This window comes from Taudactylus pleione, unplaced genomic scaffold, assembly GCF_031769625.1.
Source record: "Taudactylus pleione unplaced genomic scaffold, aTauple2 ptg000418l, whole genome shotgun sequence".
NCBI classification, from domain to species: Eukaryota; Metazoa; Chordata; class Amphibia; order Anura; family Myobatrachidae; genus Taudactylus; species Taudactylus pleione.
The window spans coordinates 926149-952411 of NW_028284820.1; the positions used below are offsets into that span (position 1 = coordinate 926149).

The 26263-nt window shown below is 46.7% G+C and overlaps 1 protein-coding gene across 1 annotated transcript in view; it reads left to right on the forward strand.

The window, feature by feature from the left end:
• The window catches only part of NUCB2 (nucleobindin 2), a 37973-nt gene continuing 11710 nt past the window's right edge, over window positions 1–26263 (forward strand). The window contains exons 1-5 of the mRNA XM_088447109.1: window positions 1–108; window positions 17756–17899; window positions 19178–19285; window positions 23928–24054; window positions 24684–24787. Of these exons, the coding sequence (XP_088303235.1) occupies window positions 100–108; window positions 17756–17899; window positions 19178–19285; window positions 23928–24054; window positions 24684–24787 (492 nt within the window). The 5' untranslated portion in view covers window positions 1–99. The remainder of the gene's footprint in view (window positions 109–17755; window positions 17900–19177; window positions 19286–23927; window positions 24055–24683; window positions 24788–26263) is intronic.

Sequence of the window (26263 nt, forward strand, 5' to 3'; positions counted from 1 at the left end):
GGGGGCGTGTCTGCCCAATATGTGGGCGGAGTCTGCAAGTCGGCCGGGTCAGGGGTCCAGAGCCCGGAACAGAGCGGCGGAGACCGCGGCACCGGCGGGATGGGAGGGGTGAGTGTGTTCTGGCGGCTGCGTTATGTCTGGTTAGGTGCACTATTATTACGTGTGATGATGTCACAGTTACGTAGGATGTTGTCACGTTGTATATGTTCTATTACTGTATATCACATGTTGTACAGTGTATATTCTATATATCACATGCTGTACAGTGTATATTCTATATATCACATGCTGTACAGTGTATATTCTATAATCACATGCTGTACAGTGTATATTCTATAATCACATACTGTACAGTGTATGTTCTATATGTCACATGCTGTACAGTGTATATTCTATATATCACATGCTGTACACTGTATATTCTATATATCACATACTGTACAGTGTATGTTCTATATGTCACATGTTGTACAGTGTATATTCTATATATCACATGTACAGTGTATATTCAATAATCACATGCTGTACAGTGTATATTCAATAATCACATGCTGTACAGTGTATATTCTATATATCACTTGTACAGTGTAAATGCTATAGTCACATTCTGTACATGTATGTTCTATATATCACATGCTGTACAGTGTATATTCTATAGATATCATATCTGCTGTACAGTTTATAAAAAAAAATATATATATGTTCTGTACAGGATATATATGCATATATGTAATATTTATATATCACATCTGTCTATATATATGTTCTGTATATATCATGCTGCACAGTGTATGTGTAGAATATATAGCATAATATACTGTTATTGTGGTCAGTATATAGCGTAACATAATGTCACCGTGGGCAGTATATAGTGTTATATAATGTCCCTGTGGGCAGTATATATATATATATATATTATGATAATACACCACTGTGTACAATATATAATGTAATATACTGTCAGTGTATAGTGTAATAAAGTATAATTTTGGGCATTATATAACATAGTACCACTGTGGGCAGTATATCGTGTAATATGTCACCGTGTTCCATATTCTATGCTCTGTATGGTGTCATATAATGGGAATAATGTAAAATATAAGGATATTATAGGGTCAGTAATGTCCTGTGTAATAAGGAAACTTTTTGTTACTGTGTAAATCCTGCACTTGTGCACCTGATGATGTACATTTTTCAATTGATGTCCTGGCGGACCCTGAGCAAAGTCTGTGGGGTTGCGTGAGATGTAACAATGGACTTATGTTGCATCCAGCCTTACACAGTGCTGATGTCACAGCTGTGTTTTGCTGCGGGCTCCTCTGGAACTACATGTCCCAGTATGCACATGTGCCCACGCCTGGAAAGGTGACGCACAAGCAACAACATCATTTTCCGATGTGGCTCTTCGTGCGTGCTGGAACACCTTGGTCCACATTAGTAATATTAGTGAGAGAAGCTGTTCTCTGCTTTGTGTCAGGGGTCTCCAGATGATGGGCATGATCACATGAAAACTAGAGCTATCTGGTGCATTACCCCTTTACTATGTCAGAGTCTGTGGTCAATTGGGATATGAGATATTAAGTGGAGCATGTTGGCACTCCTCTCTATCTAACTGCTTACGTCAGGCAGAATCTTCATGCATATCTAATGTCCGGAAGAACATCCCATCTTTGGAGTTGATACAAAGTTGAATTGAAATTGGCCGTAATGACGCCCGCATTTCATGTACAGATGGCCGGCCCGCCCTTATCTATACTATGGGTTTCATAGCCATTTTAATCAGTGTGCACTCACACCTTGTTATGCCAGAGATGGTCTGTAAAGAGGCGTACCTTGACGTATGCACAGCCCGCAATTCCAATGGAACACCCTCACTAAACTTTGTCCACGTGTGAATGGCGCGTTACCAGCAAGTTACACTCTCTCCGGCTGCAAATTGGCGAATATGCCTGAGTTGCGCATGACTTTCAATCACTCTGTAGATACTAGAATATGTACATACATAAAACCTATGAGCACACATAAACTAGGATGGATTACACACACACTACACAAATTTAGGGGGGAATTCAATTTGTCACAGTAATTTACCACGGCTAATTGATCCGCAGGGGGCTATTCATTTAGCCCCGAAGCTGGCAGTCATCAGGGATATTTTTCCACCTGCTTGAGGCAGGTGAAAAGAAAAGCCCGATAAGGAGCCATGTATTCACGATTGCAGTAGCGAAAACACATAGGTCCGTGACCTTATTACGGATCCTATGTGTATTTTCCCGAAAATGGATACATATTCAGGCAAATTAAATAGAACCTAATTGAATTGCCTGAAGGCAAAACAATGCGGTAAGTCCCGTTTCATTCGCTTGTAAAATTATCAGGGCTATTTACCGTATATACTCGAGTATAAGTCGACCCGAATATAAGCCGAGGTACCTAATTTTACCACGAAAAACTGGGAAAACTTATTGACTCGAGTATAAGCCTAGAGTGGGAAATGTAGCAGCTACTGGTAGTAATCCCCCCCTGGTAGTGCCCCCAGTAGTAATCCCCCCCTTGTAGTGCCCCCAGTAGTAATCCCTCCCTGGTAGTGCCCCCAGTAGTAATATCCCCCCCCTGGTAGTGCCCCCAGTAGTAATACCCCCCCTGGTAGTGCCCCAGTAGCAATATCCCCCCCTGGTAGTGCCCCCAGTATTAATCCCCCCCTGGTAGTGCCCCCAGTAGCAATATCCCCCCCTGGTAGTGCCCCCAGTATTAACCCCCCCTAGTAGTGCCCCCAGTAGCAACATCCCCCCCCTGGTAGTGCTCCCAGTATTAATCCCCCCCCCTGGTAGTGCCCCCAGTAGCAATATCCCCCCCTTGTAGTGCCCCCAGTATTAACCCCCCCTGGTAGTGCCCCCAGTAGCAACATCCCCCCCTGGTAGTGCTCCCAGTATTAATCCCCCCCCCTGGTAGTGCCCCCAGTAGCAATATCCCCCCCTGGTAGTGCCCCCAGTATTAACCCCCCCTGGTAGTGCCCCCAGTAGCAACATCCCCCCTGGTAGTGCTCCCAGTATTAATCCCCCCCCCCTGGTAGTGCCCCCAGTAGCAATATCCCCCCCTGGTAGTGCCCCCAGTATTAACCCCCCCTGGTAGTGCCCCCAGTAGCAACATCCCCCCTGGTAGTGCCCCCAGTATTCCCCCCCCCCCCTGGTAGTGCCCCCAGTAGCAACATCCCCCCCTGGTAGTTCCCCCATTATTAATCCCCCCCCTCTGGTAGTGCCCCCAGTAGCGATATCCCCCCCTGGTAGTACCCCCCGGTAGTAGCCCCCCGAGTAGAAAGAAATGTAAAAAAAACCCCCACTTACCTGTAACCCCGCTCCTGGTCCCGACGCTGCTACAGGCTCCTCCGCCGCTTTGCATAATGGGAGAGACTTCGTCATGACGACGTGTCTCCCATTACCCACTGCGGGAGCCGGAAGATGGCTCCCGCAGTGGGAGCAGCAGCAGCCGATGAGAGTCTGACAGACTCTCAGCGGCTGCTGATTACACCAAACACATAGCTGCCGGCTCCGGCGGCTGTGTGTTTAGCAGTGTGTAGCGCTGACCGAACTCCGTCCGGTCAGCGCTACACACGCGGTGCAGGCTGTGTCACAGTGACACAGTCTGCACCGCGGCCCGCATGGTACGCTACTCAGCAGCGTACCATGCGGGCATGACTCGAGTATAAGCCGAGGGGGTGCTTTTTCAGCACAAAAAATGTGCTGAAAAAATTGGCTTATACTTGAGTATATACGGTAATCACCCCTTAGGATTGATTTTGAGTTGGAATTTTAGCACAAAAAAAAAAAAAAAGTACAGTAACTGTACCGGGACAAACCATGTTGCACTGCAAGGGGTGTAAATACATTTATTATCTTGCATGTAGGGTATACTCAGGCGCATATACCACTGCTCTTTGCTCCTGTAACCCAGGTGCATATACTACTGTTCTCTCCTGTGTAACCCAGGCACATATACTAATGTTCTCTCCTGTGTAACCCAGGCACATATACTAATGTTCTCTCCTGGTGTAACCCAGGCACATATACTAATGTTCTCTCCTGGTGTAACCCAGGCACATATGCTACTGTTCTCTCCTGGTGTAACCCGTGCACATATATTACTGTTCTCTCCTGGTGTAACCCGTGCACATATACTACTGTTCTCTCCTGGTGTAACCCAGGCACATATACTACTGTTCTCTCCTGGTGTAACCCAGGCGCATACACTACTGTTCTCTCCTGGTGTAACCCAGGCACATATACTGCTGTTCTCTCCTGGTGTAACCCAGGCACATATACTACTGTTCTCTCCTGTGTAACCCAGGCACATATACTACTGTTCTCTCCTGTGTAACCCAGGCACATATACTACTGTTCTCTCCTGTGTAACCCAGGCACATATACTACTGTTCTCTCCTGTGTAACCCAGGCACATATACTAATGTTCTCTCCTGTGTAACCCAGGCACATATACTAATGTTCTCTCCTGGTGTAACCCAGGCACATATACTAATGTTCTCTCCTGGTGTAACCCAGGCACATATGCTACTGTTCTCTCCTGGTGTAACCCGTGCACATATATTACTGTTCTCTCCTGGTGTAACCCGTGCACATATACTAATGTTCTCTCCTGGTGTAACCCAGGCACATATACTAATGTTCTCTCCTGGTGTAACCCAGGCACATATACTACTGTTCTCTCCTGGTGTAACCCAGGCACATATACTACTGTTCTCTCCTGGTGTAACCCAGGCGCATATACTACTGTTCTCTCCTGGTGTAACCCAGGCGCATACACTACTGTTCTCTCCTGGTGTAACCCAGGCACATATACTGCTGTTCTCTCCTGGTGTAACCCAGGCACATATACTACTGTTCTCTCCTGTGTAACCCAGGCACATATACTACTGTTCTCTCCTGTGTAACCCAGGCACATATACTACTGCTCTCTCCTGTGTAACCCAGGCACATATACTACTGTTCTCTCCTGGTGTAACCCAGGCGCATATACTACTGTTCTCTCCTGGTGTAACCCAGGCACATACACTAATGTTCTCTCCTGTATAACCCAGGCACATATACTACTGTTCTCTCCTGTGTAACCCAGGCACATATACTACTGTTCTCTCCTGGTGTAACCCAGGCACATATACTAATGTTCTCTCCTGGTGTAACCCAGGCACATATACTACTGTTCTCTCCTGTGTAACCCAGGCACATATACTACTGTTCTCTCCTGGTGTAACCCAGGCGCATATACTACCGTTCTCTCCTGGTGTAACCCAGGCGCATATACTACTGTTCTCTCCTGGTGTAACCCAGGCGCATATACTACTGTTCTCTCCTGGTGTAACCCAGGCACATATACTACTGTTCTCTCCTGGTGTAACCCAGGCACATATACTACTGTTCTCTCCTGGTGTAACCCAGGCGCATATACTGCTGTTCTCTCCTGGTGTAACCCAGGCACATATATTACTGTTCTCTCCTGGTGTAACCCAGGCACATGTACTACTGTTCTCTCTGTGAGAGCCAAAATCTCTCTGGGGCTTGCGGCAACGAGACCCTACCACAAGGGTCTCGTTGCAAGCCCGATGGTCGCGATGGTCTTGAGTATCGCGACCATTTTCCTGGCCGCTCGCTGTAGCTGTGGGTGGTCACCCACAGCTATGCCGAGCGGCCAGGAGGCCGCTCTAAAAAATAAGAAGGCCGGCCCTGATTCAGAGCGAGCGGCTCTGAATCAGGGCCTCTGTCTGCGCAACCACTTTCACTGACACCCCCATAAGACCATCGCCATGTGTGCGCTAAAACACCTACATTTTCAATACACTTTTCCGTGTGTGCGTCTGAAATCGCAACTGCGACTCTGTTCGGACACAATCGGGACGCTCTCGCTGTGCAACTCAGAGGCGTGCGCCAGAGCAAAAAATAGCTCCACTGCGCCTGTCATCGGCAGTGCGCCCACTTCTGAATCACGCTCTATATGTCCCAATAAAAACCCGTCTGAAATCACGCAGGGGGGATATTTTGCACTGTAGTATAATTATAGCCCTTTTGGTATTTTTCTGTTTTAATACCGATTTTTTTTCAAACCGTTGGTTAAACGGCAAATGATAAACCACATTGGGACACTGTTTAATCTAAATGGCAGTGAAGGAAAGGAATTACTGGGAATTGGGAAGTCCTCTCCCTAGCAGACCGTAGACACAGGAGCTTGCAGTCCATTGCGTAGTGTCATTGTGTATCTGCCTGTCATGATGAAGTAATGTGTATATGAGCAGCACTGTACCCCCAACTGGTGACTGCTATAGGTAATCTGCTCACTGTCTCCGTCACCCAGCGAGCTCTCAGCTACAGCGGTGACTAAACCAGTGTGCTGGGCACAAATTCAATATCCTTTTCCTTGGCAACAGAAGGATTCGCAGTATTTCAATTTAGAGGAGTCAGTTTGACCTGTAAGAGGCTTTCAGTGTCCTGATCAGCAAACATGCAGCTTCCCTGACGTCGTTACTGAACCCTGGCTGGATGAATCCAATGTTCCGTTTATTGTTCCTATTAATAGACTATGACACAAGCCTAATCTTAATTACTGTTTTTACTGCTCCTGTGGCGTTCAGCACCCGGGAATCTACCCCCACTTCAACATCACAGGGCAGAGGTCCTGGGGGCCACTTTCTGCTCTTACTGACTGATGGGTGCCAGAAGTATTATACTGCTGCAAGAGTGCGCTCCAGCTACTATATAAAGCAATTATAATGCACCAGGGATGGACTCCAGCTACTAGAAGAAGTAATTATACTGCACCAATGATGGAGCAGCTGTACAAGATATAGAGGAATCTTATTTATTTGTGCACATTTAAGTCTCTGTTTTATATATCACATTTTATATGTTTCAGTAGCTGGAGTCCATCCCTGGTGCAGTATAATTACTTCTTATAGTAGCTGGAGTCTATCCTTGGTGCAGTATAATTATGTCTTATAGTAGCTGGAGTCCATCCTTGGTGCAGTATAATTATTGTAGTAGCTGGAGTCCATCCCTGGTGCAGTATAATTCTTATAGTAGCTGGAGTCCATCCTTGGTGCAGTATAATTCTTATAGTAGCTGGAGTCCATCCTTGGTGCAGTATAATTATTTCTTATAGTAGCTGGAGTCCATCCTTGGTGCAGTATAATTCTTATAGTAGCTGGAGTCCATCCTTGGTGCAGTATAATTACTTCTTATAGTAGCTGGAGTCCATCCCTGGTGCAGTATAATTATGTCTTATAGTAGCTGGAGTCCATCCTTGGTGCAGTATAATTATGTCTTATAGTAGCTGGAGTCCATCCTTGGTGCAGTATAATTACTACTTATAGTAGCTGGAGTCCATCCTTGGTGCAGTATAATTCTCATAGTAGCTGGAGTCCATCCTTGGTGCAGTATAATTACTTCTTATAGTAGCTGGAGTCCATCCCTGGTGCAGTATAATTCTTATAGTAGCTGGAGTCCATCCTTGGTGCAGTATAATTACTTCTTATAGTAGCTGGAGTCCATCCTTGGTGCAGTATAATTGTCTTATAGTAGCTGGAGTCCATCCTTGGTGCAGTATAATTACTTCTTATAGTAGCTGGAGTCCATCCTTGGTGCAGTATAATTACTTCTTATAGTAGCTGGAGTCCATCCTTGGTGCAGTATAATTGTCTTATAGTAGCTGGAGTCCATCCTTGGTGCAGTATAATTACTTCTTATAGTAGCTGGAGTCCATCCTTGGTGCAGTATAATTACTTCTTATAGTAGCTGGAGTCCATCCTTGGTGCAGTATAATTACTTCTTATAGTAGCTGGAGTTCATTCTTGGTGCAGTATAATTACTTATAGTAGCTCAGTGCATCCTTGGTGCAGTATAATTACTACTTATAGTAGCTGGAGTCCATCCTTGGTGCAGTATAATTGTCTTATAGTAGCTGGAGTCCATCCTTGGTGCAGTATAATTACTTCTTATAGTAGCTGGAGTCCATCCTTGGTGCAGTATAATTATGTCTTATAGTAGCTGGAGTCCATCCTTGGTGCAGTATAATTACTTCTTATAGTAGCTGGAGTCCATCCTTGGTGCAGTATAATTGTCTTATAGTAGCTGGAGTCCATCCTTGGTGCAGTATAATTACTTCTTATAGTAGCTGGAGTTCATTCTTGGTGCAGTATAATTACTTCTTATAGTAGCTCAGTGCATCCTTGGTGCAGTATAATTACTTCTTATAGTAGCTGGAGTCCATCCTTGGTGCAGTATAATTACTTCTTATAGTAGCTGGAGTCCATCCTTGGTGCAGTATAATTACTTCTTATAGTAGCTGGAGTTCATTCTTGGTGCAGTATAATTACTTATAGTAGCTCAGTGCATCCTTGGTGCAGTATAATTACTACTTATAGTAGCTGGAGTCCATCCTTGGTGCAGTATAATTGTCTTATAGTAGCTGGAGTCCATCCTTGGTGCAGTATAATTACTTCTTATAGTAGCTGGAGTCCATCCTTGGTGCAGTATAATTATGTCTTATAGTAGCTGGAGTCCATCCTTGGTGCAGTATAATTACTTCTTATAGTAGCTGGAGTCCATCCTTGGTGCAGTATAATTGTCTTATAGTAGCTGGAGTCCATCCTTGGTGCAGTATAATTACTTCTTATAGTAGCTGGAGTTCATTCTTGGTGCAGTATAATTACTTCTTATAGTAGCTCAGTGCATCCTTGGTGCAGTATAATTACTTCTTATAGTAGCTGGAGTCCATCCTTGGTGCAGTATAATTACTTCTTATAGTAGCTGGAGTCCATCCTTGGTGCAGTATAATTACTTCTTATAGTAGCTGGAGTCCATCCTTGGTGCAGTATAATTACTTCTTATAGAAGCTGGAGTCCATCCTTGGTGCAGTATAATTACTACTTATAGTAGCTGGAGTCCATCCTTGGTGCAGTATAATTACTTCTTATAGTAGCTGGAGTCCATCCTTGGTGCAGTATAATTACTTCTTATAGTAGCTGGAGTCCATCCTTGGTGCAGTATAATTATGTCTTATAGTAGCTGGAGTCCATCCTTGGTGCAGTATAATTACTTCTTATAGTAGCTGGAGTCCATCCTTGGTGCAGTATAATTGTCTTATAGTAGCTGGAGTCCATCCTTGGTGCAGTATAATTGTCTTATAGTAGCTGGAGTCCATCCTTGGTGCAGTATAATTACTACTTATAGTAGCTGGAGTCCATCCTTGGTGCAGTATAATTTACTACTTATAGTAGCTGGAGTCCATCCTTGGTGCAGTATAATTACTACTTATAGTAGCTGGAGTCCATCCTTGGTGCAGTATAATTACTTCTTATAGTAGCTGGAGTCCATCCTTGGTGCAGTATAATTACTACTTATAGTAGCTGGAGTCCATCCTTGGTGCAGTATAATTACTACTTATAGTAGCTGGAGTCCATCCTTGGTGCAGTATAATTATGTCTTATAGTAGCTGGAGTCCATCCTTGGTGCAGTATAATTACTTCTTATAGTAGCTGGAGTCCATCCTTGGTGCAGTATAATTATGTCTTATAGTAGCTGGAGTCCATCCTTGGTGCAGTATAATTACTTCTTATAGTAGCTGGAGTCCATCCTTGGTGCAGTATAATTGTCTTATAGTAGCTGGAGTCCATCCTTGGTGCTGTATAATTACTTCTTATAGTAGCTGGAGTCCATCCTTGGTGCAGTATAATTATTTCTTATAGTAGCTGGAGTCCATCCTTGGTGTAGTATAATTACTTCTTATAATACTTAATTTGATATATATCTTATATAAATGTCAATTGATAGTAACCATTAATATCATCAGAAGGGAGCAGCGCTGTCATATATGGTTGATGCAAGACTTAAACCTCAAACAATGGGCCTAATTTAGAGCCGCTCACAAGCGGCTCAATGTTTTGGCACTGCGCATGTGCCGCGTCTCGCTACAAGACGGGGCGGCTGTCGATGGTGAGTGACAGCTCGCCTCGTTTTGCAGGCGGGGAAGGGGGGTGGCTGCACAAACGCAGGCGATCCCTTAGGAACGCCTGGCGTTTGTGGGCGGCCCCTACTGACATCACTAGTGATGTCAGTAGTGGACTTACTGCTCTATTAGACCCTACCAGAGGGTCTCGTCGCAAGCCTGATGGTTGCGATAATCGCAAGGGACTCCAGGCCGCTCACACAAGCTGTGGGTGGTCACCCACAGCTTTGCGAGCGGGCTGGAGAATAATAAAAAAAAAAACACTCCCTGATTCAGAGCGAGCGCTCGCCAGCAGCGATCGGCTCTGAATCAGGCCCATAATCCTAGATTTGGTTTTGCAGAGACTGAAGATAATCTGGGGACGCAACACATCCGTGTCAGGCTGTAGCCAATGAACCTTAGTTTAAATCCCAAATGGAGCAAATATTTATCTACAAATAAAGAAACGTCTTGGTTTCATCTATCAGAGGCAGGAAAACCAGTTTTGCTACTTAATGAAGGATTAATGCGGAACAGGGATGAGAAATGCGAAACTTGAGACGTAGGATAAATAATGACAGAAAGTTGCATCGATGCGCAGCTGACCCAGCCAGACCTGTCTGTAGTGAGACCCATAGCGACTGAGCTGCAGTCGCTGGATGGGTCTCGCGCTATGCACACGCCATAGGCAGCGCATGAGCAGTGGGGTAACATCGAGCCGCTTGCGAGCAGCTCTGAATCAGCCCTATATTCCATACCTCCATGCCGTGTTAGGGGAAACACTCTGATCACCATCAGAGTTGCTAAAACACCTTACCAACAGGGCTGTATAGACGCAGCAAGATATTGGGTGGTCCGTTCTGGCATATTGATCAAAATGGGATGGTGAAACCGGGTTGGCTGGCACCTATCATGTGAGGTCACTGTTTTCCCGATTCAGTCTGATTTGGATCTGTGTAATCTGTATCATTGGAGTACCCACTGTTGCTCATATTGGAGTGACCCAATCTAACCTGTTCGGCCAGCATGGAGTATGAGAGGAGTATCCATCTCTTCCCCACGGTCTCTTTAAACAGTGAGTTGGGGTACGCCTCATCTTTTTTTCATCTAGTTTTGAAGATATACTGTTTATCACCACTCTTAGATAACATCTCACGCTGACGTCATATATATAATCCCTTTTTTTCCCCACGTTTGCTGGACCTTGGGTAAAGACAAAGAAAGAATACTAGAATTGACGTTCATTACTACAGCTATACGGATAAGTATTATTTCCTTCATTTGTCTCAAAAGTACTATACACTAGCAGCGCCAATTTTCAATATTTTTTTAAACACTAGATACCTCTTTGGATCTTTGGGGAAAGATCTTTATTGAAAAGGCTGCAGCTCAGTTTTGAAGCGCCCAAGACCTTTCCTATCTTCTTTTTTTGTAGCTCTTCTCCACGGTCTGTCTATGTATCTATCCATCCATCTATCTATAAAAAAATTAGGCCTTAGGCTGAGTACACACTAGAGCGATTTTGGCACAATATGATGTTTCGCACAGTGTGTATGCCGGAATGCACGCACCCGCCGGTTGTATAAGACATCTTTTGGTTGGCCGCGCTGTGCCGTGAATCGGAAGATATGACCCCATTCTACTGGATGCGGCCACAGAACGATACGATAATATTTTATATGAATGAAAAAGCCAGCACTTGCTAGAACTGAACTTCTTAGGTGCATCCCCAATGAATTCCACAAAGGGGGCTCATCAGTGTAATGCAGAAGTGAGAGGACACTCAACATTGTGCTCATTTAGTGAGCTACATAACACCAGGTAAGAAGCCATTCATGGATCTGTTTCAACACCCATGTAATAGGTGCAATCTCCTGCCGTCCTCTTAATACTGCACTGATCCACATTACAGAGAGCGTGCGTGCAGAACCCAAATGGTCAGCGTACACAATCCTGCAAATGAACACTGTGACGGCACAAGGGGAACCACACAATGGGCCTCATTCAGAGGCGGTCGGAGGATGCAAGCGGTCGCTCAGAAACTGGGTGGCCGCTTGCATCCTGACCGCCCGCCTCTGTTTCGGTCGTTAGGCTGTGGGTTTACACCCACAGCTCTAACGACCGCTAGGGTGATGGTCGCGATGGTCAGAGACCATCGCGACCATCGGGGCTTACGACGAGACCCTAGGGTAGGGTCTCACTTGTCGTAAGCCCCGGAGAGCTTCTGGCTCTGTCAGAGCCGGAAGCTCTCCACTGACATCACTAGTTCCCATGGGAACGCCTCCGTTTGGGCTGCCACCCCCCTGGCCCGCCTTCCAAACGGGGCGAGCTGTCAATCAACATCGACAGCTCGCCCCCTTTGGAAAGAGACCCGCTACGACCGGCGCTGTCGGTCGTAGCGTGTCTCACGCATGCGCACGAAGGAGCCGGCTCACTCGTGCGCATGCGCACTTGATAAACATCGAGGCGGCCGTGCAGTGGTAGACCATACGGCCGCCTCTGAATGAAGGCCAATATCAGGCCAGGTTGTTTTATTGTTAAGGCTGATGAGTATAATTATGTATGTGCGTGTATGTAGTTCGCTCTCTGTGTAAAAAATGCTGTATTTGGAGTAATTTACACTACTAGACGCTCATCTGTGTGTGTGTGTGTGTGTGGTGTGTGTGTGTGTGTGTGTGTGTGTGTGTGTGTGTGTCTTTTGCTTCCCAGCCAGGGGACATCGTACTACCAGTCTGGCCATGTGGATGGGGATAGTCATGTGTAGCTGTGGGCCAGAGTCACTACGGTACGCAATATAGCGTACACACGCAGTTCAGTGCGATAATATGCTGATCCATAGCGATCGCAATGCCGCCGCAGCACGACATAAGGGCGCCCACTTTACACGCACATCCGTAATGGTTACCAAAACTGCAAAAACCATCTGTACTATTGAGTACCAAGGGACCCATACGCACTGTTACTGCAGGTCAGACCTAACTGAGGAATTGCTTACTTCAGCGCACGCTATGAGGCCTCAGGCTGCGTTTGGTATCACAGTGGCTAATATATGCACGCCCATGCAACGGCGTTGAAACGCACTGGCACGCCTGCGTTTCGGCCGACCACCCCCCGTCACCACCCACAAACGGCACTTCCTTTCAATCACTCTGTGGGGGTCCGCGTAGTCACCGCATCGCAGTCGCGATCGCAATGACTGGTTCGCATACTGCGATGCATACGCAGAATGCTACAATCGGCCAATTGTGTGCGTACAAGCAACTTGCTGAAACAGGCCCTGTGTTCTGGTTATGGATGGCCATAGGTGGTGTTACCATCGATGGCAAAATAGCAAGTAGCCATTGATGGCTACAAACTATTCAGTGTATAACTATCGATAGTTTCACCAACTGATAGTCATCCCTGTTTTGTGACTGACTTGCCCGTGGGCCAATCAGAACCTGGGGGCGAGGCTTTGCGGGTGCCGTGACAGAGTTATGCTCAGAGTCCAAAACGGGCGTTTTAAGGGTGTGCATAATTAACAAAGCAGCGTCATCGACCACGTCACTTAGTTGTTTCTTAGCCTGAACTGTTCGCATGATTGCGGTAGGAAAATCCTACCACAAGCACTGCGAGCAGTTCAGACGCCTTTCGATGTACTCGATTAATCAAATAAATAGCGGAGATGACGTAGGATACAAGCGGCCAGGGGGCATCTTTACAAAATAGCGAGCGCATATTTCATTCGCTCGCTCAGGCATAGAGGCGTCAACAGACCGCAAAGAGCGAGCGCTCAATTTAAATAGCCGGCCCCTTTTTCGAAACGAGTGAGCGCAAATAGCGTCCGGCTCTGAATCAGGCCCTAAATTCGATCTGAAGTGCCGTTCCATGCATTGCAAGCTTTCTGTGAGGGAAAACCTGTGATGTCAGCACTCCCATAACCAACCGCCCGGCGATGCTTCTCGCAGTACTTAAGTCCCCCCGTTGAGTGCCCAGCCCGGACCACTGCTGGCGGCCGTCCGGACCATGGCACAAACTGTGCAGATGATTGAAACATTTTTCGTGTAGATGTATAAAGCTCTTTAAAGTGATAAAGTGGAGAATGATAAACGACCAACCAATCAGCTCCTAACTGTCATTTTTCACTTTATCACTTTCAAGAGCTTATTACATCTAGCCCAGAGTCTGTTAATGGAGCCAGATTGTGTCCAAATATTTGTCAGTGGTGCCAGATTTCTGCTGACGATCATATATATGAGACCCTGGGGGGGGGCATTAAATTGCCGGCGAAGGGCATGAATTGCCGCGTCGTTTAGACACTGGCAACAGTTGCCCGTCCCGCACCCTTCGCCCAGCTTGCAATATGCTCGATTCGCCCGAAAGTGTTCACTACCCTATGGAGTAGCGAACGCTTTTGTGCGAGATCCCGCTGCTGTAAAGCGCGGCTGGTGATGCGCAACTTCAGCTGTGCTAACGGATTCGCCCTCAATTGAATTCCTCCCTGGGTGTCTTCTGTTTATCTAATTCTGTTTGCCTGTGAACTATGCTGAATCATACTCAGTAACCACACATTTCTAGTACTGGGTAGTATGCCCCTTTGCCCCCAAAACTGCCTGGCATGGCTGCCACAAGGTGCTGGTAACATCCCATAGAGACTCTGGCCTGTGGGGACATGACAGCATCACACAGGTGCTGCAGATTTGTCGGCTGCAGATTCAGGCTGTGACTCTCCCGTTCCACCACATCCCAAAGCTGCTGAATTGCGCTGAGAGCAGGTGGTCTCACTGTCCTGTCCATGGAACCAGCATGGCGCGTGCTTTGTGACATGATGCTGGAAGTAGCCATTAGAAGATTGGCAGACTATGGCTATGAAGGGATGCACACGGGCAGCTATAATACTCAGGTAGGAAGTGGCACTTAAACAATGCTCATTTGGTATTAAGGAGTCAACTGTGTGCCAAGGAAGCATTCCCCGCACCATTACACCACCAGCCTGAACCGTTGACACAAGATCCATTGAATAATGTTGCATAGGAATCAGTATGCAATACCGCCGACCGTATGGCCGGTGGTTCTAATCCCGACAGCGAAAGCCCGGCAGGGGTGAAGAACCTGATCGCTAATTTAAGTAAGTACCTCTAACCCTTTCACCTACCCTAACCTTCCTTTAGGGGTGCCTAACCCTAACCTCCCCCCCCCCCCCCATAGTGCCTATCCCAAACCCCCCCTTCCCCTAGCCTAACCTAACCCGCCCAGGGGGGTGCCTAACCCTAAGTCCCCCCTGGAACCCTAAAGCCTAACACCGCCCCCACGGCTGTCCACCCCCAGCTCCCGGCTTACCTTTGTTCGGTATGCCGGACGTCGGGCTCCCGGCGTCTGTCATTAGTACTGTACTGCCCCGCACTAAGGGCCTGATTCAGAGCCGGACGCTATTTGCGCTCGCTCGTTCAGAAAAAAGGGGTGGCTCTTTGCGGTCTGTTCACGCCTCTAGGTCTGAACGAGCGAACAAAACTTGCGGTCGTTTTTTTTAAAACTACGCCCCCTGGCTGCTTGCATCCTACATCATGTCCGCTATTTATTAGATTAATCGATTACATCGACCAGCGTATGAACTGCTCGCTATTCTTGTGGTTGGTTTTTCCTACCGCAATCATGCGAGCAGTTCTGACTATAAAATAACCCAGTGACGTGGTGAATGACGCTGCTGTATTAATTATGCACACCCATAAAACGCCCGTTTTGACCTTTAAGCCCGCCTGCGTTCTGATCTCCACTCCCCGTTTTCAAGCACCTTCCCCTGTTACCACCCACATACGCCTCCTCCTGTCACTCAAAATAGCAGGCATTCGCTATTTAGCGAACACACGATTTTCGGCCGCACTGACTGGTTCGCGCATGCGTATTACGATCCGTACGCATGCACAGTTGTGCAAACATCGCTCGGAACGAACGAGCGTCCGCTTACGAGCGGCTCTGAATCAGGCCCTAAGTGTCTGACACATTTGGAGCAGCCAGCATAACCAATACTCTATCTTCCAATAATCCAATCAGATGTGGTCTGAAGAACTGAGTTTATTATTTGATAGAGGAACTTGCGTGGAAATAATAAGTAATGTGATAAGTGATGATATGACAAGGGATGTGGTAAAACTGTAAACAAACAAACAATGAAAAGCAATTACTATATGTACATGGGAATACAAGGCAAACATACATAACATGGGATATGCAAACAACATGAAACATATAGTATGCAAAGTACAGGCTGCAATGTCACATAGTACAGCTAACATGCATTACTGACTAAGCAGATTTACAATATGATGGCACAGTTGAAGCTTAGAACTCACCATCGGATGCTGTACCAGGTTGAGCATATGTAATGAAGACTGTCTGGGACCATGCGAAAAGGAAAATGGCTTCTTACAGCTCCTTTAGCCCAGAATGCATTGCTAGACTGCTATGGAATGTTAAGAAGGACAAAACGGATCAGATTTAAACTGCTGCTGTCCTGACCACTAGGTGGGGCTGCTAATGTGAATTAGCGCAACATAACAAACCCTATGCTGAAAGCATGACAAGTACCTTGCCGGTATTGGACAGTCGGGAAGCCGGCGGTCGGCATTTCGATTGTCGGCTTCCTGACTGCATCCAATTGTATACATCAAACTACCCTATCATCTACATATCACAGGGGATGGTGAAATATGTCAGACCAGGCAACTGTTTTCCAGTCTCTCACTGCGCAGTGTTGGTGAGCCTGTGCCCACTGTAGCCTCAGTTTCCTGTTCTTAGCTGACAGATCCCGTAAGGTCTGCTGCTGCTGCTATAGCCCAGGCACTTCCAAGGTTCCATCTGCTGCACAACTTCACATTGAGATGCCCTCCTGCGTACTGCTGTAGTAACACATGGTTATGTGAGTTACTGTTCTCGACCTGTCAGCTTCAACGTATCTAGACATTCTCCTCTGTCCTCTCTCATTCACAAAGAGTTTTCGCCCTCGGAACTGCAGCTCGCTGTTTTTTTTTATTTTGTGTAAATTGCAGAGATTATTGTACATGAAAGTCCCAGGAGATCAGCACTTTCTGAGCTATGTAAACCACCCCACTTGGCACCCGCAACCATTTTACATTTCAAAGTCACTTAGATCGCTTTTCTTCCCCATGTTTATGTTTGGTCTGAACAACAACTGAACCTCTTGACCGTGTCTGCCTGCTTTTGTGCATTTTGGGCCTGATTCAGAGCTGCAATTTTGCACGTACCCCAGCTGCGAAAATATCATAATGTTTCCAAAGCTTACCCGAGCATAGGGATGCCCACTGCTGCCTTCTCATCTGCTTCCAATGTTGTGTACCAGCGTAAAAATCGGTAACATCAATGCACATCGACCAGCCATGCAGACCTTGTGGCGGGTCTGACCTGTCTCACATGCAGCGGCTCTACTGACACGCAGAGGGCTCTCATGCTGCATATGAGATCTCAATGGCTAATTTATACACGTCCATATAGCGGCATTTAGACTGTAAGACACACCTGCGTTTTGCTAAGCCCTGCCCGTTACCTCCCCCAAACACTGACTTCCTGTCACTCACTTTGCAAATGGGTTCTCTGTGCGTGCAAAATCACAAGACAGTCGCCGCCATTGTATATATCTCTGAATTAGGCCCTTTGTTGCTTCCTAATGATTAGATGATTAAATATTTACAGTAACCAGAGTAGCAATTGAGTGTAGGTATTACAATGATCTTGTTGTGTTACTTAAGGTATAGATTTGAATCTCTCTCTCTAGATACGAAGGTGGAACATGAGGGTAATTCATACAGGTCTTCTGCTAACCTACATCCTGTCTACAGCTGGGGCTGTACCTATAGACACAGATAAAACCAAAGTGACAGTGGAAGCCACTGAGGAGGGGCAAAAGCCTCAGTCTTCTGTAAGTATAATTCCTCATCTAGGCTGATGTCACCATTTGTTATACACAGTAATCATTTTATTATTATATGTTTATATGTGACCTATTGGGCGTATTTGAATGTCGGGGATGAGAAGCCCTGTTTGAAAATCATCTTGAGATTGAGAATGCACTGAGCTACCTCAGCCCAGCTGACTACCAGATCAATCACCCCCAGGAAATAGCTAAGCTCCTCCCCAGTTCTATTCTAGTGTTCATTCTAGGTCCGGCGGCCGAACCTAGAACTAGGGGGCGTGGCCATTGAAAATGGGGCGTGTCTTTATGAAGCGTCCCCTTTTTGCCTCTCTTGGGGGCGTGCCTGGCACTTACGGACATGCCGGGCAGCCCCAAGCACCGCGTTCACTGCGAATGGATGCCGGGCGCACGCGCCCGATGTCCATTCACCGACTGTGACCGCTGCTCTGCTGGTTTCCCCACCCGCGGGACACTGCGGCCTGCGGGTGGAGGACAGAACCCGTGGTGCCGCGCTGGAGGGTTGGGTGCTTTCTGCCCTTCAGAAATAGGGCACGGCACGGCGCCCCAGCTGAAACAGCCTAGCGGGAAGGCTATCTATCCTAATTGGCTGGTTTTAAACCCATGGGGTAGATTTATCAAAGCTTGGAAAACGATAGAGTGGAGAGAGAGAAAGTACCAATCAATCAGCTCTTACTATAATTTTTCCAACACAGCTTGTAACATAACAGAAGCTGATTGGTCAGTACTTTACCTTTCTCCAAGTTCTGATCAATTTCCCCCCATGTCTCTTTCACCCAGAGTCCAAGAACTTCTTCTTTTCCTATATATTGCTGATTAGCCCAGGTGCTCTGTTTGACTGCACCTCCGCTCTGCAGCCTAACAGCATTAAGACATATTCTTTCCAGAAGCATGTGGTAAGTCATTCACTCTGTCACACCTGGTAAAGAAATGTCTTACTCAGTGCTCCTGTATCCCTCATACCATCCTTCCCACCCCCCATCTGAACCCCCTTTTTCCTCAAACCTTTTGAATGACCACAAGAGCACTCTCCCACTCCCCACTTTTTTTTTTTTTTTACTGCCCCCATCTTTCTTTTTTCTCTCCTGGCTCCAAATTGGGCACGAATAGACCAACAGTCCCACACCACTGATGTCAATATTCACATGGGCGCACTGCGCAAATCTGTCAGCCCCAGCCTGTTGGCCGCCCTGTGTGTGCCTGTCCCTTGCTGTGCACTCTGATTATGCCATGTAGATAAACACACAGGTATCCATCTTGTGACAGGACACGGGACTTTACTATGACCGATATCTCCGGGAGGTGGTGGAAGTCCTGGAAACCGACCCACATTTCCGGGAAAAGATTCAGTCGGCGGATATCGAGGACATCAAGGTATGAGTCACACTGTACAGATAAATCGGGGCGTTGTTGTCATTATTGGGGTGTGGTCAGGATCCAGGGACCCACAAATATGTTCAGAATAGACTTCTGAATTGCTCAGGCGGATAAAGTGAAACTGTCTAGTACAATGTATTATGGGTTCTTTTAGTCATTATACTCTACGTAACGGGTCTGGTTTGCCTGTAACACTGTGTGAATACTTTCTACGTATCGGGTGTTGTAAGTGACTTCATGTGATTATTTTGTAGGAAACCGGTGTTTACTTGTAACTCTCATTGTTCTGTGTGTAATAGGCGTTTATCTGTAATTATTCCCTATGTATCGTCTGTTGTGTGTAACCCTGTGATTGTTCTCTACCCAACAGGTGTTATTTACCAATAACTATATTTATAACTGTGATCATTCTGTACATAATGGGTGTTTACCTGTAACTCTTTGTGATTATCCGCTGTGATTTTTCTCTACGCAATGGGTGTTGTTCACCAATAACTCTGTGATAATTCTGTACATAATAGGCGTTTACCGGTAACGCAATGGGTGTTGTTCACCCATAACTCTGTGATAATTCTGTACATAATAGGCGTTTACCGGTAACGCAATGGGTGTTGTTCACCTATAACTCTGTGATAATTCTGTACATAATAGGCGTTTACCTGTAACTCTCTCTGATCATTTTGCAATGGGTGTTGTCTGTAGCTATCTGTAATTATTCTTTCTGTATCTGATATTTAGCTGTTATGGGGCCTATACATCTGAGGTAATTCCCCATTTTGCAGATGATTGTGTAACAATATCTGCAATGTATGGGGTTTTACCGATTGCCGATGCCAACCAAAAAGTGATCGGAATCAGTAAATCATGTTGTCCAACATGTCAGATTTCACCGACCAATCAGGGCGGTAGATGGCTAGAGTATGGTAACGATCAGCCGATTTGCTAACCGTTACTAGTAAAATGTTGGACCCTTAACGATTGGCCGATATGATATTTGCTGAAAGTGATCAGCAGATCTCTGAAAACTATCTGTACTGTATGGGCGCGTATTAGGGAATCGGGAAAAAACGCAGAATCGTGGAATTGTTTCTTCTCTGATTGCTAATGGGCCCCATACCGCTATGATTTTTCTCTACACAACAGGGCTCTCTGGGTTTCTCTTTGTAACGGGTCTTGTTTAGCTGTAATACGGGCCATAAATCAGCGCTATGGTTCCCCAAATCCTTCGGCGGATCGGGGGTAAAAACAGCATGTTAAAAATCCCGACTCGCCAATCCCGATCATTTTTTGGCCTGGATTGAAGATTTTCAACATGTTGGATTTCCCCGACATGGACAGAACAAGGAATTGGGGCCCTTAACTCTCTCCCTACGCAACAGGTGTTATTAATCCTATAACTCTGTGACCTTTCTGTACATAAGGGGCGTTTACCAGTAACTTTCTGTGATTTTTCTCTACGTAATGGGTGTTGCCTGTAATCTCTGTAATTATTCCTTACATAACAGGTGTTTTATAGCTGTAACTCTACCATTATACTGTATGTAATGAGTGTTTACAGATAATTCTCTGATTATTCTCTGTCTAACTCAGAGAATAATCAGATAATAACTGTCCATGTCGGGGAAATCCAACATGTTGAAACCCAGCGCTGCATCTTCTTGCATTTAAATTTCTGTTTCTGAGAAACATCTGAATGCACATCCCAAACAATGTCATTTGCTTTATATACACATGACTGCCCTGTCTAAATCTACTTCTTACCAGTATATAATTTACTATTCTGCATTTGACTATTATTCCTCCAACACTATTTACCTACTCTCTTCCACTACCTCACCGCCGTATTACACTGCCTAATTGTCTGCCTCCCCTCTAATACCTGCATCCTCTGCTGTGCTTTCCTGCCCACCTCCTATTTGCTCACTTGTCATCCTTTGCTCTTCCTCAACCCTATGTCAGCCACCATGCCTCCTCACCCCTGCCCCATACCAACCATCTCCACCGACTTACACCTTCCCCATTAGATCTAGCCCACACCCCCTCACACACAACCCAGACAATCTCATCTACATATCCCCCGTCCCCTCCCTCCCATTTTCCTGTGCCCTCTGGAATACCAGATCCGTCTGCAATAAAGTGCCCGCTATCCACAACCTCTTACTTCCCACTCTTTAAATCTTCTCGCTATCACTGAAACCTGGCTCTCCTCCTCTGACACCGCCTCCCCTGCTGCGCTCTCCTATGGGGGCCTCTCCTTCACCCACTCGGTCAGACCTGACAACCGCCAAGGTAGCGGAGTTGGCATCCTCTTATTCCCCAACTGCACCTTTCGCATTATCCCACCCGAGCCCTCCCTTTCTTTCTCCACCTTTGAGGTCCACTCTACCGTCCCCCAGGCTCTCCCACCCAATTCCTTGACAACTTTGCCGCCTGGCTTCCCCACTTCCTCTCTGCTGACCTCCCCTCTATAATACTTGGTGACTTTAACATCCCTATTGACATCACAAATCCTGCATCCACCAATCTTCTTGCCCTCTCCTCCTCCTTTGGACTTTCTCAATAGACCTCCGCTGCTACCCACTGTCTCGGCCACCGCCTTGACCTCGTCTTCACCCATCTGTGTGCTCTCTCTGACTTCTCCAACTCTCCCTTCCCCGTCTCTGACCACCATCTACTCTCCTTCACTCTCTCAAGTCCTCCACTCCTCTCCTCACCGAAAGCCACCATCACCAGACGCAATCTTGAGACTCTCGACCCTGCTGTCCTGTCTTCCTCACTTGATACTCTCCTTTCTCCTCTATCAACCTTGGCCTGCCCTAACCAGGCGGCCTCCTTCTACAACATCACCCTCACTTCTGCACTTGACTCCATTGCCCCCTCCTCCTCTGTCCCCCTCCGTCAGTCCAAACCTCAACCCTGGCACTCCAAACTGACCCGATTTCTCCAAAAGTGCTCGTGCACAGCCAAGCGCCTCTGGAGGAAATCTCGCTCTCTGGCAGGCTTCCTTCACTTCAAGTTTGTCCTCTCTTCCTAACGCTCGGCCCTCTCCCTCGCCTAGCAATCCTTCTTCCAGTCGCTCATCTCCTCTCAGTCCTCCAATCCCCGCCGCCTCTTTGGTACTTTCAACACTCTCCTCCGTCCCCCCCTCCACCCCCTCCATCCTCCCTCACTGCATTTGACTTTGCCTCAATTTTGGAAGTGAAGAAGGAGGCAATTCGTCACAGTATATCCTCCAATCTCCCTGCTGCAGCCCCACCTCCCCCACTATCCGCACCTCCCGGCCACCCCATCTTGTGCTCCTTCAGCCCCACCACGGGTGATGAGGTCCACTCCCTCATCTTGTCCTCGCTCCCTTGACCCCCTCCCTTCTTTCCTTCTACACTCCCTCTCCTCCACCGCATGCTCTCACTTTGCTCACCTTTTCAACTTATCTCTCTCCACCGGCATCTATCCCACATCATTCAAACATGCTCTTGTCACACCTATTCTTAAAAGAAAAACAACCTCGACCCGTCCTCACCTGCCAATTACCACCCCATCTCTCTTCTCCCTTTTGCCTCCAAACTACTTGAGCGGCTTGTCTACAGCCGCATCACTAGCTTATCTCTCTGACAACTCCATCCTTGATCCTCTCCAATCTGGCTTTCACTCCACTGAAACTGCCCTGGCCAAAGTCACCAATGAACTGCTTGCAGCCAAATCCAGGGGCCACTTCTCTCTGCTCATCCTCCTGGACCTCTCTGCAGCCTTCGACACCGTGGATCATACTCTCCTCCTTCGCACCCTTCAGACCTTTGGCATCTCTAATGGAGCATACACACGGTCAGATTTGTCAGATTTGTTCCACCTTCCACCCTTCCCGTTGGTGTCCCGCAGGGTTCTGTCCTGGGCCCACTGCTCTTCTCCCTGTACACTTCTAAACTAGGAGAACCCATCAGCTCCTTTGGCCTCCAATACCACCTCTATGCGATGACACGCAATTATACCTCTCCTGTTTGCTTGTAGCTCTCTATGATTATTCTGTATATATAACGGGTCTCTGTTACCTTTAACTATGATTTATTAGTATATAATGATTGTTGTTTGCTTGTAACTCTCTATGATTATTCTGTATGTGTAACGGGCGTGGGTTACCTGTAACTCTGATTTATCACTATATAATGATTGTAGATTGTTCTGTATATGTAATGGGCGTGGGTTACCTGTAACTCTGATTTATCATTATATAATGATTGTAGATTATTCTGTATGTGTAACGGGCGTGGGTTACCTGTAACTCTGATTTATCAGTGTATATAGTGATTGTTGATTATTCTGTATATTTAACGGGCGTGGGTTACCTGTAACTATGATTTATCATATAGTGATTGTTGATTATTCTGTATGTGTAACGGGCGTGGGTTACCTGTAACTCTGATTTATCACTATATAATGATTGTAGATTATTCTGTATATGTAACGGGCGTGGGTTACCTGTAACTTTGATTTATCATATAGTGATTGTTGATTATTCTGTATATGTAACGGGCGTGGGTTACCTGTAACTCTGATTTATCAATATATAGTGAAATCAGTATATAGTGATTGTAGATTATTCTGTATGTGTAACGGTTGTTTTCTTACCCGTCATTCGTTGCAGAGCGGGAAGATAAGTAAAGAGCTGGATATGGTCGGGCACCACATCCGCACCAGGCTGGACGAGCTGAAGCGGCAGGAGGTGGCGCGGCTGCGGATGCTGATTAAGGCAAAACTCAGTGCTCCTGAGAGTGAGACCCACTTATCAATTATTACTGGCGAACTACATGACCCATAGCTCCCACATTGATTGTTGTCCTTCATCATGGATGTATCAGAATGGTTCCATTACATTGGGGCTGATTCAATTAAGAGTGATGTGTTTGCAATGCCCACAAGGTGCCGTTGGAACAGCCCCTTTCATCACCCCTTAATCAGGCATTATAGTTTGCAGCCCCATAGATTCTCGGTTTAGGGGCTAACTTCTGTATGTGCACTGTATCCGGGGCATGGCACATAACTGACACCCCCATGGACTGTTACCAGTCTTGTGCGTGTATTCACTGCCCTGTCTGCAAAGCGGCACAAGCTGATTCTTGTACCTGATTTCTGGTGACGTTTAGAGGTTTTTCACACATTTATCTTATTGGCTCATGTTAATGTATAAGGATGCGATTTATTGCTAATAAACATCCCGTAATTAATACACTTTCCCTGACTCCTATATCCTGCTCTGGAGCAATGGCAGGGGGCTGCGCTGTATGTGGGGTATTTTACAAGGGCTCCTGTTTCTGTCAGTATAGGGTTAATGGGGAGAGTATGATCGGAATTTCTAGGTTTATGCTGTGACGTTACTGACGTTCTCCTGTCCTCTCCGCAGGCGCTGGCATAGACCGCCGGTTACTGCTACAACAGTTCAACCACCTCAACCACATGAACCCCGACTCGTTTGAACCCCAAGACCTGGACATGTTGATCAGAGCGGTGAGTGCTCCTCTTGGGTCTATTCACACAGTTTGTGCAATGTAACGTTCTTAGGGACGCAAAGCGGCTGCGTGATGCCGCGGAAGCTTGGTTCGCTAACTTTAGGTGCCCACACATGGTGCAATATAGCAGCCGATCCGACGGATTGGATCGATATTGCTGCTATATCGCACCGTGTGTGCGCATGATATCGGCCAGTGCGCGCTCATGTGGGGTCGTACATCGCGCCCACAGATCTTCCTGCAGGTTCGGTTGATCTGGGGACGCAATGTGCGATCCCATGCAGCGCTATGCCGGTGGGGGAGGGGGAGCCGGCATATCGGGCGGTCGGCCACCCGATCGCTCCGTATGTGGGGACTGTCCGATATGTCGGACCCCCCGTCGCGTCGCAAGGTACATATCGCACCGTGTATGGGCGGCTTTACGCTAATGCCAGTTTCTGTAGGGACAATGCGAAGATCAGTGCGGCCTCAAGCAGAAAGTCGCTCTGACCACTGTTTTTCCGTCCACAGTTGCAACTGTCACCGTTAGCATCGACCCTTGCACCTGACCCATGCTGGGTGCAAGTGATCCGTCAAACGCAGGCGCCTTTTCCCCCTACACGACTCGGAAACGCACGCAGCTTTTGATACATGCCCATAAATCAGGGTGGTTACGTGCGATCGCATTGCTATTTCCCAGCTCACACCCCGAAACACCCTCTTTCACAGAAAGACAGATCCGTCCAATAGGCCAGACATGTGTTAAAATTTGCTTCTGCACATGCGTTTGTATGCAAAATGTCACTGTGTGCGTCTGTGAACAGAGGTCCACATACTGGGCCTGATTCTGCAAGGACCGTAATTGCAAAGCTGCACGCAGGCTATAGATATGATGTATGCACGCAGGCTATAGATATGATGTATGCACGCAGGCTATAGATGTGATGTATGCACGCTGGCTATAGATATGCTGTATGCACGCAGGCTATAGATATATGATGTATGCACACAGGCTATAGATGTATGCTGTATGCACACAGGCTATAGATGTATGCTGTATGCACACAGGCTATAGATGTATGCTGTATGCACACAGGCTATAGATGTATGCTGTATGCACACAGGCTATAGATGTATGCTGTATGCACGCAGGCTATAGATATGCTGTATACACGCAGGCTATAGATATGCTGTATACACGCAGGCTATAGATATGATATATGCACGCAGGCTATAGATATGATATATGCACGCAGGCTATAGATATGATGTATGCACGCAGGCTATAGATATGATGTATGCACGCAGGCTATAGATATGATGTAGGCACGCAGGCTATAGATATGATGTAGGCACGCAGGCTATAGATATGATGTAGGCACGCAGGCTATAGATATGCTGTATACACGCAGGCTATAGATATGCTGTATACACGCAGGCTATAGATATGCTGTATACACGCAGGCCATAGATATGATGTATGCAGGCAGGCTAT